Consider the following 16,134-nt stretch of genomic DNA (forward strand, 5'->3'; position numbering starts at 1 on the left):
TATAACTAATATATATATATATATATATATATATATATATATATACTGCACTGCTGTGTTAATCCCTGATTAAAGCTTTGATGAGAGTGATACCATGAGCTAGAATAAAGCTGTGGTTATCTTACTGTAATGTAAATGGAGATGTCTCTCTCTAGTGGCCATAACACAATTTAAAGTATTCAAGCTAAGAATTAAACTAATGTGTGTAACTCACTATACTGTGCTACAAACTATGGCTGTATTGTACTACACATACCTCTACTACAAAATAAAACCATGTATTTACTATTCTAGGAGCCCAATTAGTTTTTGGTACAATGTACTACTAATTGGGAAGTACTAATTCTAATGTGGAACTGTATATAGTATGGACACCATGAGCTACTGTTAAGATTAATACAATGGCTGTATTCCAATTTGCAGTACAGTTTGTTTGCCTCCGGCTGTAGTATAATGGCAGAGAGGCTGTGCAGGAGTGCGTAATGAGACAAGGACTCACGCTGAAGCTCTGTAGTGCGAAGGCTGCGTTTGAGCCTCTCCACTTCACTCTTGAGGAAGCGGATGTGTCGCATCATGTTCTCCGGAGAGTCAATCTCCATGGAAACTTCACGTGGAGAGGGCGGGGCTGACACTGGCTGGTCAAGCTTCTCCTGCAGAATCCTGCCAATCAGAATGAAGAGGGGGGGAAAAAATCATCTGATCAAGTGTTTGTAGACATGTACAAAGATTTGTAGAAGACATTAAACGCATTAAGACAGACAGACCGGATCACGAGGGACATTACCTTTTCTCTGCCTCAAGTTTGTCCATGCGCTTCCAAAGCCGGTTGACTAGTGCCTCCTGCTCTTGTTCCAGAGTGTTTTCCAGATCAATCTTCTCACGTCGGAGCTGCATATATTTCGTGCAAATAATAAAACAATGCCATGGTTTTAAAAGAATGCATGTTGTTAGGTAAATATGTTGGGATATAATAATAACTCTGGGACTTTCCATAAATACAAATGTATGCATTTATATTTAGGGATGCACCGAATGTTCGGCAACCGAAATTATTCGGACAAAAATAGCAAAAAAAAAGAGTTTTGGTGTTCGGCCAAATAAGCAAAAAGACCGAATAAATTGCACCGAACAATGATGTGACGCAATCAAATAGCAACCACAGTAGAGTATAATGCAACAAACATGTCAGCAGTGTGGAAGCATTTAAAACGGTCCAAGAAAGATGCAAAAATCATTACAAGCACCGACAGCGAGAGACTGTTTAGTACTGCAGCGCATGTCTTCGATAAGAAGAGGAAGGGGTGATTGTTGCTGGTTACTGTATGATGATTGAAATCGTGAAATGGCCGTAAACAATTAGTAAATAAACTGCAGAACGTTATGTTTTCACACGAATTGCATGTATTCTGACAGCGCTGCACGAACTTGCGGCGGATCTGCTTGTTAACCAGGGTTCAAAGTCCAAAGCGCAAGGAAAATCTGCGTTGAACCAGTGTTACTCGTCAGTTGCTCAGTTATATTTTTATGAATTTTTACAATGCATGTGACAATGCAATACGTGTGATGTATTCATAATGAGACTCGTTTATAAATCTGCTGTTGTCAACAAAAAGCATTGAGGTCTTCCTGCGTGTTTCCGCCAAAATAAAAGTTGAGAAAATGCAAGAACTACAACATTCATAAATGTTAGTATTGTTGTAATTTTACTGTTGTTCTGTAAAATAAAATAGAAATGATAATAATAATTACAACAGCTCTGTTAAAGGGGTCATAGGATGCTACATGAACTCTTACAAGTTGTTTGAACTGAAATGTGTGTTGGTAGTGTGTACACACAACCACCCTATAATGATAAAAATCCACCAAGAGTTTTTTTTGTTAATCTCGTTAAATGTTTTCCCCTTTCTCAAATCGAGCCGATCTCAGACGTCACACAGACAGGCCCCTCCCACAACAGTTTGATTGACAGTAGCGTTTCAGCACAGACTGGACTGGTGTTTTACCTTAGACCCGCCCTGAGTGAGCTGTCATCAGTCCACCATTGTTTCACCGCTGGAGCAGATGTAGACAAGAATGACTCCTAAGCGATTGAGGTGTTCTGTTGTTGGATGTAATAATGAACATAGCAGTCGTCATTTACTCCTGACATCTGAGCCGCTGAACTTGCAGTGGATTACATTTGTTTCTGAAGGGAATGCGCCCCCGATCTACATAAATGCGTCTATGTTCGAGCGAATCATTCATGATCCAGCCTCATCTACAGAAGTAGTGAGTATAATGTTTTGTAATGAATCTTTGCAAATCGCCTTTCCTAATAATGTGCTAATTAACAAGTTTCACGATGAATAAAGTAAACAGTCTCTCTGAGAGCAGCTCGGAAGAGAGGGACGGGGTCAGCAGAGCTCATTAACATTTAAAGGAAAATGCTACAAAAACGGCTTGATCTGAAAAGAGCTGTTTTTGACGGTAAAAAAATTTGTTTTTTACACTACAATTGAGAAATTTTAACCAAACTATGTTACAGACTTTTCATTAAGACCCTAAAGAATCATATCAACTTGTGGAAAAAGGGCATCCTATGACCCCTTTAATGCATTTATTATAACATTCAGACATAGTGTTCAAATTGGGATCTGTAATATTTTTTAATGTTTTAAAAGAAGTCTCTTCTGCTCAGCAAGGCTGCTTTTATTTGTACAGTAAAAAAAATACATGCCTGATTCAAGAAGGGGGTCTGAAGGCCAAAAATATTATATTAATAACTTATTTTAAGTTAAATTGTGCTTTGTTGGTATAATGTCTGCTAGAACGTAAAAAAATGTTAAGTGTTAAATATTTTTCAATTGTTGTTTTGTAACTGACTTTTTCTTTGTAAGCACGACAAAACAGTATAAAGCACATTTTGGCTATTTAATTTATGCAATGGTGAAATTTATTTTGGGCAAAACACATGGGGGAAAAAAACGTGTTCGGTATTCGGCCCAGTGCTTCATTTTGTTCGGTTTCGGCTTCAGCCAAGAATTTTCATTTCGGTGCATCCCTGTTTATATTATGTGTTTGCTCAAGAATAACCTGTTCTAATCTGAGAAATTTGCTGAATCGGTGTTCCAGAGCCAGGTACTGGCAGATGCCCAAAACAACAAAAAACTAGGTACTTGGAGACACCAACTGCTTTGAAAATTTGTGCAATATATTGTGGGAATTCAAGAATGAGTGGTTTGGAAACGATCCTGTTCTACAGCAGGATGCTTAAAGAAGGTACCTGCTCTAGAGTGAGCTGTTTAGAGATGGTGTCGTTCTCCAGCTTTTTGATCTTCTTCATCAGTTTATTGACCTGGAATTCCTGCTCTTGCTCCAAATGCTGCTCCAACTCTGCCTTTTCATGCTGAAGCTGAAAAAGAAAGAAAGCATATAAGAGAATAAAAGTAAAACGGATGCAACACACCCAAATCTAAACACGATGGGCACCCCAAATGAGCTGTGATTCAAAGTGACGTTTTGGTGTGACATTTTTTTCCTGGTGTCCTTACAAACGATAACACGATAATTAATTCTTCATCGTAACCATTTTGAATGCTCATGCATATTTGCTTGTGTTGCATTACCGTAGCAACATATTTTAACCAGATCAATTTGCAACCATGTTCAAAATTCAATAGAATCACAGAAAAACAAATGTTTGCAAGCCATACAAAATATATATATATATATATATATATATATAGTCAATGAGCAAGAGATGAGTGTAAAAGGATAAGAGACTATTCTGGTCTAAAACAACTGGTTTAAAACTCTACCATACTGGGCCACACTTTAATTGTTGAGTTTTGCCTGCATATATTATATTTTTAGCACTACTGTTCAAAAGTTAGGGGTCAGTAATTTTTTAAAGAAATTAATACTAACACTAAGAACACAATTTATCAAACAGTAAAGGCAGTAAAGACATTGACAAAGTTACTAATAATTTCTATTTCAAATTAATGCTGTTCCTTAGAACTTTAAAAGAATTACTGACAACATTCCACAACAGCACTGTTTCAAATCTGACAAAAATAATTGTTTCTTGAGCAGCATTTTAGAATGATTTCTGAAGGATCATGTGACACTGTAGATTGAAGTAATGATGCTGAAAATTTAGCTTTGCCATTTAAAAAAAATGACAATGGAAATTACTATATTTTACTTGGTAAGCAAACAAGTCTTCTTTCAAAACCATTATTAAAAACCTACCGACCCCAAACTTTTGAACAGTAGTGTAAATATATAGTTGGCATGACTCATTAGTACATCTCTCTTGCTACTCCTCCACACAATACAGCACACCTACTAAACACACGCACCATAAAAATGTCATCTGGTCGAAGCAGAGGAGCCAGATTCAGTAATGAGCACATCACCAAAACAATCTTTTATTAAGTTTAATCAGCTACCGTTTTTTGCTTACCTCCAGCGGCAATCAAAACTCAACATTATATAAGAAAGCTGTTGAACAATAACTTTGTAATGACATATGTACTGTACGTCAACGTGAAAGTTACACTTAGGGATTATTCTAAGGGCAAGCGATCACATTTCCCACCCCTGACCTCAAACGCCACTGATGGGCTCTTTCCTTCTAAAGTTTCTCACCTGCATGAGCTTCCTGGACAAGTCATTGGTAAGGAACTCCTCTTCTTTCTCATAGTTGACGGCGAGGGTCTCTTTCTCCTTTTGCAGAGCCTGAATCTTCTTAAATAAAGTGTTGGAGATGAACTCCTCTTCTTGTTCTGCACGCGCTTGCTGTAGAAAAATAAACAAAACATGCTGGCATATGAAAAGGGCAATTATTCTTGGAGATTTCTCTTGGAAAACTAAATAACATCATCTTTCCATGCATTTCAGTAACCAAGCAAATCACACTAAATTAACAAGATCTTCAAACAGGATTTCGAAACTACCATATTTTAGATCACAAATACCAATTACAAAGAAACTACAGGCAATTATAACCTAATTATTGACAATGAGAATATAAAAACCTATTATGCAATATGAAAAACATTTAAAATCCACCAGAAGTAGTCAAACGCATATCAACATCCTGCATTAGATGCATTTGACCCAGTAAAGAAATTGCACAACCAACAAGCAAAACACTGCCACTATCAATTTCCACCATTAAAGATGGTCATAAATGACACTGGATATCAGTGTCAGTGTTTCTCCAGTGACACTTGAGTGTTGGCTCTTTGTCAAATGCAGATAGTCTGAGTGAAGGGCTGATTCACATACAAGATGTTGACGCATTACAGCCAAATATTCAGAGTGCCAACTTCCCAGCCTGACACAGGCCTCAAATATAAACTACTAAAAACAACCCCACTCGCGTAACGCAAAGTATCAGACGTGCAAAAACACGTTCTGCGTTAAAACCATGATGATGATAAAGCATGTGGTAAATCAGTAAACGCCTTATGTCAAACTTAATTTTTGCTTTTCAAAAATACATGGATGTACCAGGGGCAGTGCCAGATAATTTTGAACGCAGGTGCTGAGGGGGTGCTAGATCATTGACAGAGGGAGCTGGACAATTCAGTGCTCCAGACTCATTCTTTCCACTGGTCGCTCTTTTGCCGTTAACTTTCTCAGTTGGTTGCATGAGCACGTTTTTTTTTTTTTTCGTTATAACGTGCTATTAATCAATGCATGCTGATGAACTTTTATCGTAGTTATTTTGAACGCAGGTGCTGAGGGGGTGCTAGATCATTGACAGAGGGAGCTGGACAATTCAGTTCTCCAGACTCATTCTTTCCACTGGTCGCTCTTTTGCCATTAACTTTCTCAGTTGGTTGCATGAGCACGTTTTTTTTTTTTCCGCTATAACGTGCTATTAATCAATGCATGCTGATGAACTTTTATCATAGTTTATAGTTATATGGAAACGAAAGTAGTTAACATTCAACCCGTTCTTTTTCATCAGTAGTATTATTTGTGAATTTTGTTCCTCTTTTGCTATGTTATAAGCCGGGCTTCAGATGCTTTCACTTTTGATTTCACGATCTTGTTAGGTTTTACAATAAAATATAATTGTCTGTTTTGCTTACATCTATACACCTTTCACCTTTTAAGACGAAAAAAAAAAGAATGATTCATTATTTTTTATTAAAATTCACAACAACATTAAAACTAAGATTCAATGGCAAACTAGCTTACAAAACGTTATTAACAAAAACGAATAAGATGAGACATTTCATAGGCCTGCACGCTGTATTACACTCTTAAAAATAAAGGTGCTTCAAAAGGTTCTTCAAGCGATGCCATAGAAGAACCATTTTTGGTTCTACAAAGAACCATTCAGTCAAAGGTTCTTTAAAGAACCATCTCTTTCTTACCTTTTTATAATCTGAAGAACCTTCTTTCGCCCCAAAGAACCTTTTGTGAAACAGAAAGGTTCTTCAGATGTTAAAGGTTCTTTATGGAACCATTTAGACAAAAAGGTTCTTCTACGGCATCGTGAAGCACCTTTATTTTTAAGAGTGTAGGCTATATAATGACTAATAAATTACAGAACGTTGAACGTAATGAATTAGCAAACACTGAGGAATAAAAAAAAAGAAAAAAGAGAGAGCCTCCATAGCATAATGTGAGGTAAACAGCAAAGATAAGCTTTTCAAAATGAAAACAAAAAAAGAAAAGTAAAACTAAACTTGCTGCTGGTGACAGTGCTTGCATGTTGTTGTTTTTTTCCACACAAGAATACCAACATAATCACTTCTTAAACCAGAGAAGGTGAACAATGCAATTAATAGTAAATATAACCAAAACAGGTTATTATAATTTTTATATGAACAATAAAATATAAGGAAAACTCGCCCACTTGATTTTGTAATATTCTTTCATTTTGTAGTCTATATGAAAAGGTGAATTTCTATTAAAGGCACATCCATGTGGAGATGGCGAGTCAGTGGCTGCGTCCGAAACCGCCTACTCAATGAATAGGTACTTAATTTCATTAAGTAACGAGCGCTAAAAGAGTAGGTACTCTACAGCCAAATCTCATTAAGTATGAATGCGATCCATCATCGTCATGACTTGTCAAAATGTAGAAATCACACCCAAAATAACTAACCCAAATAACTGAAGAGTTCAACTATGTCCTTCGATGATTTTTATGCATCTCAATCATTTTACAACGATATGTGTGAAGATTTGCATATTCAGGTCATGTCTTTATTCGTATGTTTCATTTGATTCATATAGACCACTTATTTTACTGTTAATCTGTTAAAGTGCTTTTCTGGTACCTCAATTGTATATGATAATGTTTGTGTTATACAGTGATCCTGAAAAATATTCTGACATTTAAGCTGACACAAATGTATGAATGTCATTGCTCAATAGCAAAATATTAAACCAAGTAAATGTATGTAAAAAATAAAACACAAGCACACTTGTAGAGCAAAACCTTTAACATAAATTCGTTAGATATTGAATGATAAAACAATAGCTATACATTCAAAATTAATATGGTATTTGGACACTTATCGGCTGTAAAACAGATAAACTATATCTGTGGTCTAGCTTCATTTGTTTGCAAATTCTACTTATTTTGATATTTTGTTATCAAACGCAATGAAGTGAAATTCATACATTATTAAACGTCCAAATACATTTTGGAGACTGTTTGTTCTGCACTGTGACACCTTTCCTACTGCCACACTGGAGAGAAGAAACAAACTTATTTGACTTTGACTTAACAGTATGACTGTCTTCAATAAACTCAGTGTACAAGGTTACAGAGATGTAATATTTCTATACAATAAAAAGGTGACCATTATCACTTGTAATGTGTTTTATACAGAGACAATGCATGTTTAGTTTAAATTCATACAGTGTCAAAATGTCACAGATGATAAATCATGGCTGGCTCGCTCAGCAGGTTTTCATGGTTCTTCTTTCAGTAATGATATAATAAGCAACGTTTATAGAGAAGCTAGCATCTATTTGAGGCACTACAAGAGAAATGCAAAACCTTTTTTCACAAATTTCCAAGAACACTGAGCAACTTACTTCATTCTACAAAGGAAGCATATATGTAGTCCGTTAAAAGATAAAATTAAATCATTAGGGCATTTTCTCAATGCTAAAACTATAGGAATCCAGCTCTAAACGGAGTTGTTATAGTGTTACATAAATATTGTAAAATATCATATTCAAATTTGATTTTAAATTATTAGAATTCATGACACCTCATTATGTATATAGATACACATTATTTATAATACACTGAATTGATGTAATGCACAAACTGAAAAAAATAACATTTAATATTATAAAAACACTCAAATAACTGTGAATAAAAAAAAGAATAGGTTTGCAAAATCAATGCATTTCCGTTAAAAGATAAAATTAAATCATTAGGGCATTTTCTCAATGCTAAAACTATAGGAATCCAGCTCTAAACGGAGTTGTTATAGTGTTACATAAATATTGTAAAATATCATATTCAAATTTGATTTTAAATAATTAGAATTCATGACACCTCATTATGTGTATAGATACACATTATTTATAATACACTGAATTGATGTAATGCACAAACTGAAAAAAATAACATGAATATTATAAAAACACTGAAATAACTGTGAATAAAAAAAAGAATAGGTTTGCAAAATCAATGCATATATTTTATTTTTTAATCAGATTTTTGTAAGACATTTGAAACATTATGGTGGCATCATAGCTGCTAGTTTCTAAAAGAGAAGACCTCCAATAACCAAAGTGCTATTATAGTTACATTTAAATGGCTTCACTCATTGTAAGAATTGTACATCAAAAATGTTGCTCAGGTGAAAACATATTATATTAAACAAAATCAACCAATTGGACCGTGTCAGGCCCCTCCCACAGTTTGATTGACATGTAACAGGGAAGCAGAACCACACCCCATCACGACCTAGTTTCCTAGGTCTTTCAGATCTCATTGCAATAGCAAAATTCAGCACACTAAAGGATTTTTCACACCATACACACCATAAGCTAAAAAGACTCTATTGGAGGAAAACAAAACAAACAAACGAACAAACAGAAAGTAATCGCTAAAGAAAAATTCTACATTATCAAAACCGATGCAGAACACTGCAACACACTGACTCGCTGGTCTAAAATATATCACACAATTCTGAAACTGGAAACAATTTCTTGTAATACTTAAAATTATAATGACCATTCAGTGTGTGTCATTTGTAATACATAAGATATTAAATCTACAAGTAATAAAGGTCTAAAGACATCCCATACAAGTAAGTGTGACTCCAGACGAAAATGTTAAATGTTCACTTAACCTGAAACAAAATGCCAACATTTTATTTTAAAACCTCAGCAATCAAAAAGAAAGAAAAAATGAAGACATTCCTATAATGAATACAAACAGCCTTAAGACAAAGAGAGACCTCTACATTGTACAGCCAATACACATGACACAGTGATAGTTGAACAGAAATGCTGATTTACTAGCATGTACATTCTGAACACCTCTTACTTGCAGCGCTCAGGCTAACATCAGCAGACGATGTCTTCCATATGAAAGATAACGGACACTACACTGAACCTTCCTAAGGAAGCAGTCTGGTTAGAGCTTGTCACACTTAACCGTTTCTACACGATGGATACTTGTAGGGTGACATTTTGGAATATAAAAGTTGAGACATGTTAGAGTTGTATGTGTACACAAGAAAAAGTATTTTCTTATTCGTCTCTTTAAATACAGTTTTGCAAACTTAGAAAAAAGGTTCTTAAAATAAGGTGAACTGCATGCATCAAAATATTAGTCCTCTGTATGACTTCTATAAATTCCCATTTTGGGAATTGTTGAAATTCGCAGAGGATTTTAAGGAAACGTCCCCTGAAAACCGAACCAACTTTTCTCATATACAAACATACCTGCTATAGTAATTAATTATACAAGAGCATGTAAAGTTTCACTATCTTTAAAATGTCAAAAGCACTTGTAAAGTGTATGTTTGCGGTGCTCTCGCTAAACCTAACTACTAAATGTTATTTCATTTTTTACATATTGTGATTTATGTACAGAAAAGTCCACCACATAATTTATTTTAGTTTTATAAATTAAGAAAAGTAAAACACAGGGATCCTCCTCCTGACGTCATGGGTCCACGGTAACGTGTAAGGCGAATATAAGGTGTGGTTCAACAGCATCTATTGTTTTTTTTCCCTCTAAAACACGAAAAAGAGCTTTTGTGCCATCTTTGGTCACAGGGAAATTTGTGTGAGTATACGGTTTGGAGTTTAAGAGGTCTTTTGAATATACCCCTTGCATTTATTCATCTGATATTCATGGCACACAAAACAGTTTCTGAATTCCTGATGGTCCAGATCAGCGCAGGTATTAACCATCAAGAAGAATGAAGTGTAATCTCGCAGGTCCCCCAGAAAGAGTAAGTAGAATTACATAGGACCCAACACAGAGAGGAAGCAGAATTCACCGGGACCCATTTCAGGAAGTAGAATTCATCAAGACCCCCTTGGAACAGGAAGTGTGTCAGCAGTGTGATGCATGCTCATGCGCAAGCGGATAGGTCAAAAAGTTCTGTCTCTTTGAAGACCATGCGTTTCAGAGTGGAAGCTGTAGATGTCTTTTCAGGCCAAATGTCTCTTTTCAGCACTTGTGGTCCCACTGCTCAGGAAACGGATCGAAAATATAACTGCAAACCTTGAGAGACACAAAACAGACCATATAAGAAAGTAATTGTTAAAACTGTATTAAAAATGTATTGGGAAATTGTCTAATGGTAATGTTAAAATTTGGGTCTCTTATGTTCACCAAGGCGGCATTATTTGATTAAAACTTCATTAAAATCAGTAATATTGTGAAATATTGTTACAATGAACAATAACTGTTTTCTATTGTAATACGTTTTTAAATGTAATTTATTCCTGTGATGGCAAAGCTGAATTTTCAGCAGTCATTACTCCCGTCTTCACTGTCACAAGATCCTTCAGAAATCAATTTAATATGCTCAATCCTTTTTTCAGGATTCTTTGATGAGACAGAAAGTTCAAAATAATAGCATTTATTTGAAATAATAAAATAAAACCTTCTGTAACATTATACTGGCCCCAGACTTTTGAATAATGCACAGAGAATAATTAACAATATAAATAATAACAATAATAAACAGAGAGCTATTTGAAGCGTTGTACCTGTCTATAGTCGCGAAGCCACATTTATGAATAATCTTTTCTTTCTGAACGCTTTTCTTCCTTCTTCCTCACCTTGGAAACGTCTCCCTGTTTACACATAAAGAGAAAGAACAATCTGTATCAAAGATACAGACTTTCTTTTTTTTTTTTTTACAAATCTTTAAGGAATGAATTATAGTTTAGAATCAACACATCACCCTGAAAATAGCCAGACACATCATTATATAACAGCCTATAAGTAACCAGTGACAGGAAGTTAATATTAAACAGTTCAAGTAGTTCAGTTGAGTTAAGCTGGAAGGAAGACAAAAAAGGATAAAAGGGGAGGAAAAGAAAGAGAAGACAAGTTGAATGTTAGAGGGAAGACAGCTGAAGAATTATGTACATTAGCTTCTGTACGAACAGAAAAGATAACTATGTGATACATAATGTCTTACTAAACATTTTTAATTTATAAATAATTGAAGAATTTTAATAAACCTACAAATTCCCAACAACAAAAACATTAGGTATTTCTGGTCTCCAGTCTGTGCGGATATAATGAGGATTTCTAGTATCAAAACTGTACTATTTTCTACAACATTATTGTTTTATGATAACATATACTAAAGTTTGGGTTAGTACATTTTTTAAAGAAATAAATACTTTTATTTAGGCAAGAATGCATTAAATTGGTCAAAAAGTTGGAAATATAATGTTACAAATATTTCTATTTCAAATAAATGCTGCTCTTTTGAACTTTGCATTTATCAAAACATCCTAATAACAATGTAGAACAGTTTCCACAACCATATTAAGCAGCACAACTGTTTTCAACATTGATAATAAGAATTTTTTCTTAAGCACCAAATCAGCATATTAGAATGATTTCTGAAGGATCGTGTTACACTGAAGACTGGAGAAATTCAGCTTTGCCATCAGAAATAAATTAGATTTTAGAATATATTAAAATAGAAAACAGTTATTTAAAATGATCATATTTAATAATATTACTGTATTATTGATCAAATAAATGCAGGCTTGGTTAGCATAAGAGAAGTCTTTCAAAAAACATTTTCAAAAAATTGTATCCACCCCAAACATTTGAACAGTATTTTAAATATTTAATTTCAATATTTCTAAACAATCATGGGAGAGGAACATTCTCATTGTAGTGAGCATTTTATTGGCCAAACATTGGATCCATTTTCCCATATATAATCAAATATAAGTTTAAGGAAAGAGGAAAAACTCCACACAGACTGTGCAAACCTCAGCATGTGTTGCGAGATGGCTTTGGATATCAGAGACCAGGGGCACATGGCTCTTCCCCAGGGTGGCAGGGTCTCCCTGTGACCCCAAGCCCTGGTTTTCAGGAGTGGGAGTGTCCACACGACAAATCACCTTTCGAATGACCTGTAGATGGGTATTGAAGGTCAGAGGTCACCATGAATACTTGTCATGGGAAATCAAAGCAATGTGAGGAAAGACTGGGAAGAATCAGTTAAGGTATTGGAGGAGTGAGCTGCAAGAAAATGTGTTGTATTCAATCTTTTGTCCCTAAATCAGCTCTGAAAAGGCAAAGCTACAAAACTACAAGCAACCTAAGGAAGTAAAATATGTCATAAAATCAGAAACAGATAAAAGAGTAAGAGAAAATAAAACAAAGGGAACAATGGAGTTACTTTTCTGGTGATGATGTTTCCATCTTCATCAATAAACTGTTCCTCTGAAACTGACTCGCCAGGAATGTTGCGTGCCTCCTCTCCCTAAAGCAAGATATCACTTAGTTCAATATGCAAACACAACAGATCCAGGACACCTTCAAAAGCAGCACACCACACCTACAAGCGCATTTACACACACCCAGAGCAGTCATGTGAACCTGCAAGCAAAGCTGGAACTTTAAATATGAACCAACATGCCTTCATGCTCATCATCACCACCTTTAGAAATCACACAAACATTAGTAGAAACACACTCCTCTATGTGCACGTGTATCTATCACACAAGCAATGCATAATAACCCCAAACCAAGCACCTGTAAGCACAAGGAAATGGAAACAGTACACTGCAAGAACCAAATGACGTAAAAACATTTCTGATCGAATGATTTAGATTCAGTCCACCAGCTACACCAAAATCAGATCTTAACCTGACCACCCTGCAGTTTAGCAGGCAGATACCTTGAGAATGAGACGTCTACGAAACACTTTGGTGGTGACAGTACGCTCTTCGTCCAGGCCGGTCTCTGATGATAACCGCTGATAATGGATGCATATAAAATACTTCTTAAAATGTGTGTGTGATTTCAGTTCTCTCATTTAATTAGTGTAAATGGTCATCAGCGTTTTTTCCTCTGGAGAAAGTAAACTGTATTAGGATGCGAATGATTTCACTGAAAAAAGCTAAGAGTGTCATGATATGAGCTGAGGCAAGGAGAGCAGAAGAGATGTTTTTAAACTGGAAGTAGCAGCATTATCTAATCAGTTATTTTATGCTAGTATTCTAGCGATTATCTCACCTGGACTTTGTGCTCAGCGATCAGAGCTCCTTCTTGCTTGCCCGCACCTGGCTTCACACCATTGGCTGATTCCTGAGACGCTGAGCTGCGGGGCATAGTATCGGAGTGCTCGCCATTTTGGCGAGGTTTTCCTGAATCCAATTTGGCTGATGATGTCATGGAGTCACTGGAGTTCTCTTGACTGCAAGGGATTGAAATGTAACCATATAGCTAGTTAGGAACAAGTACACTGAAATGATGCTAGGTAAGAATGTATTAAAAACAATGCATTCTGGCAAACCTGTATAATGTTGCACTTTTTTTTTGCCATTTTGCCTTTATTAAGATAAGATAGTGTAGAGTAGACAGGAAGCGAAGTTGGAGAGAGAGGGGGGTGGGATTGTCCTCGAGCCAAGACTCGAACTCGGGACACCCGCAACGCAATGGTGTTATAAGAGACTTCTTTCATCACTTCTAACATAAAAAAAAACGTACTGACTCCAAACTTTTGAACAACAGTGTATATAAAATGAAAAAGTATGTCGGCACTGATAGCCTAGTAGGCAGCAATTTTTCTTTTTTAATACACTATCGTTCAAAAGTTTGGGGTCGGTAAGATTTTTTTGGTTACACTTTATTTGAATGGGTCCTTGTTACAGTGTAATTATACATTTAAGTTCTGAGTAATATTAATTAACAACATGTACTTACTATATGGTTAGGGTTAGGATTAGGATTTGCTTAGGGTTACTTGCATGTAATTATGCGTAATTTATTGTTATTATAATAGTAAGTACATGTAACATGTGTAACAAGGACACCTTAAAATAAAGTGTTACCGATTTTATTAATGTTGTTGAAAGAAGTCTCGTATGCTCACCGGAATTAATTTGATCAAAAATACAGTAAAACACAGTAATATTGTGAAATGTGAATTACTCCAATCTTCAGTGTCATATGATCCTTTAAAAAACATTCTAATATGAAAATCTGGTGCCCAAGAAACATTTATTATTATCAATGTTGAAAACAGCTGTGACGCTTAATAATTTTATAGAAACTGTGATTCACATATTTTAAGGATTCGTTGATAAATAGACCAAAAAATAATTTTAATGCATCCTTACTTAATAAAAGTATGGTTATCATGCTAACCCCAGATATTTTAATGGTAGCCCATTTCAAAAGGATGTTAATTTACAAGCATTTATACAAGTTTGAAACATCAGCTGTAACAATATCAAAATGAAATACATGACTGAAATGCAACAATAATTCTGTTTACATATTTAAAGGTCCCATATTGTACACCTTTCTGGAGTTTTATTTGAGGTTTTGATGTCCTTAAGAATATATATTTGCGGTATAAGTACCAAAAACCATCTCAACATATTTTTACAGCTCCTTTCTCAGGAGCTCTGCTGAGAACAGGTCGATTTTGGTCTGTCTAATTAATATTCATGAGCCTCTCTTCTGATTGGCCTGTTGTTTTCTGAGTGAGCACGGCCAGGCCAACCACAGGTAACTAGGGTCAGCGACGTCACAGTGCTAGCTGGAGGCAGCAAAACAAAGAGGAAACGGACCAATAAGGCCAAAAGAATTTGCTACAGTTTTGGGAGCTATCCCCTCTGGTTTATGTATGCTTTTTAAAAACTGTAATTACTCATCAGTATCTACTGCTTCCTTTCCTAAACCTCGTGATACTCCTGTTGGTCAAATTTGTTTCTCTGAGTCGAAAGCTAAAAATGATAAAATACGATCTTTATTTCTTAAGAGTCTGATTTCTGTTCCACCTGTGATTTCCTTTTGAAATAATTTGTTTGTTAACCTTAATTAGAAAAAAATCTGGTCTCTACAGCAAAAATTCTTTCTCACAAACAAAGTGAAAGACATTTCTTTTAAGCTCATACACAGGTTCTACCCTGTAAAGAAGTTTATACAAAGATTTAAATCTGACATTGAGCTTACATGCTCTTTTTGTTCGAATTCTGAAGAAACTGTGGTACACTTATTTTGGTCATGTCCCTACACTCAGAAGTTTTGGGATGATATTGGTGTATTTGTGTAAGATTTTGCCAGGTTTTTCAGTACATATGAAAAACATTATATTTGGTATTATGACTCCGACCTCTCAAACAAAAATATCTGTTTTGTTATTAATTTAATTTTTTTCCTAAGCAAATTTCACATTCACAAATACAAATTTTCCAACTGTAAACCTGTCTTCTCTGTCTTCCTAAAAGAAATGGAAAATTATTTAATTTATTAATGTAATTTCAGTATCTACTAATAAGAAAGCTATAAGGACTGTTAGGATTTGCTCTGCCTTTGATCTCTTCATGTAATCATGTTTAGATGATGGCCCTCTTATCTTTATTTTTTATTTTATTCTTTTTGTGATTTATTTCCATTTTATTTTTGTGGTTGATATTATGTGATGTATGCTT

At 35.1% G+C, this 16,134-nt stretch overlaps 2 protein-coding genes across 2 annotated transcripts in view; both read right to left on the minus strand.

Annotated features, from left to right (window-relative positions):
• Positions 1–4,860, minus strand: part of ccdc6a (coiled-coil domain containing 6a) — a gene marked incomplete at its 5' end in the record, with an annotated part of 11,999 nt that extends 7,139 nt beyond the window's left edge. The window contains 4 exons of the mRNA XM_016269741.1: positions 500–660; positions 785–888; positions 3,263–3,391; positions 4,633–4,860. Of these exons, the coding sequence (XP_016125227.1) occupies positions 500–660; positions 785–888; positions 3,263–3,391; positions 4,633–4,860 (622 nt within the window). The remainder of the gene's footprint in view (positions 1–499; positions 661–784; positions 889–3,262; positions 3,392–4,632) is intronic.
• Positions 4,861–8,667: 3,807 nt separating this feature from the next.
• LOC107583516 (uncharacterized) overlaps positions 8,668–16,134 on the minus strand; it is a 9,719-nt gene continuing 2,252 nt past the window's right edge. The window contains exons 2-7 of the mRNA XM_016269745.1: positions 13,709–13,889; positions 13,371–13,448; positions 12,870–12,953; positions 12,457–12,600; positions 11,206–11,292; positions 8,668–10,714 (exon numbers count right to left, since the gene is read on the minus strand). Coding sequence (XP_016125231.1) covers positions 11,230–11,292; positions 12,457–12,600; positions 12,870–12,953; positions 13,371–13,448; positions 13,709–13,889 — 550 coding nt within the window. The 3' untranslated portion in view covers positions 8,668–10,714; positions 11,206–11,229. The remainder of the gene's footprint in view (positions 10,715–11,205; positions 11,293–12,456; positions 12,601–12,869; positions 12,954–13,370; positions 13,449–13,708; positions 13,890–16,134) is intronic.

This window comes from Sinocyclocheilus grahami, unplaced genomic scaffold (assembly GCF_001515645.1).
Source record: "Sinocyclocheilus grahami isolate Dianchi unplaced genomic scaffold, SAMN03320097.WGS_v1.1 scaffold54.1, whole genome shotgun sequence".
Taxonomy (NCBI): domain Eukaryota; kingdom Metazoa; phylum Chordata; class Actinopteri; order Cypriniformes; family Cyprinidae; genus Sinocyclocheilus; species Sinocyclocheilus grahami.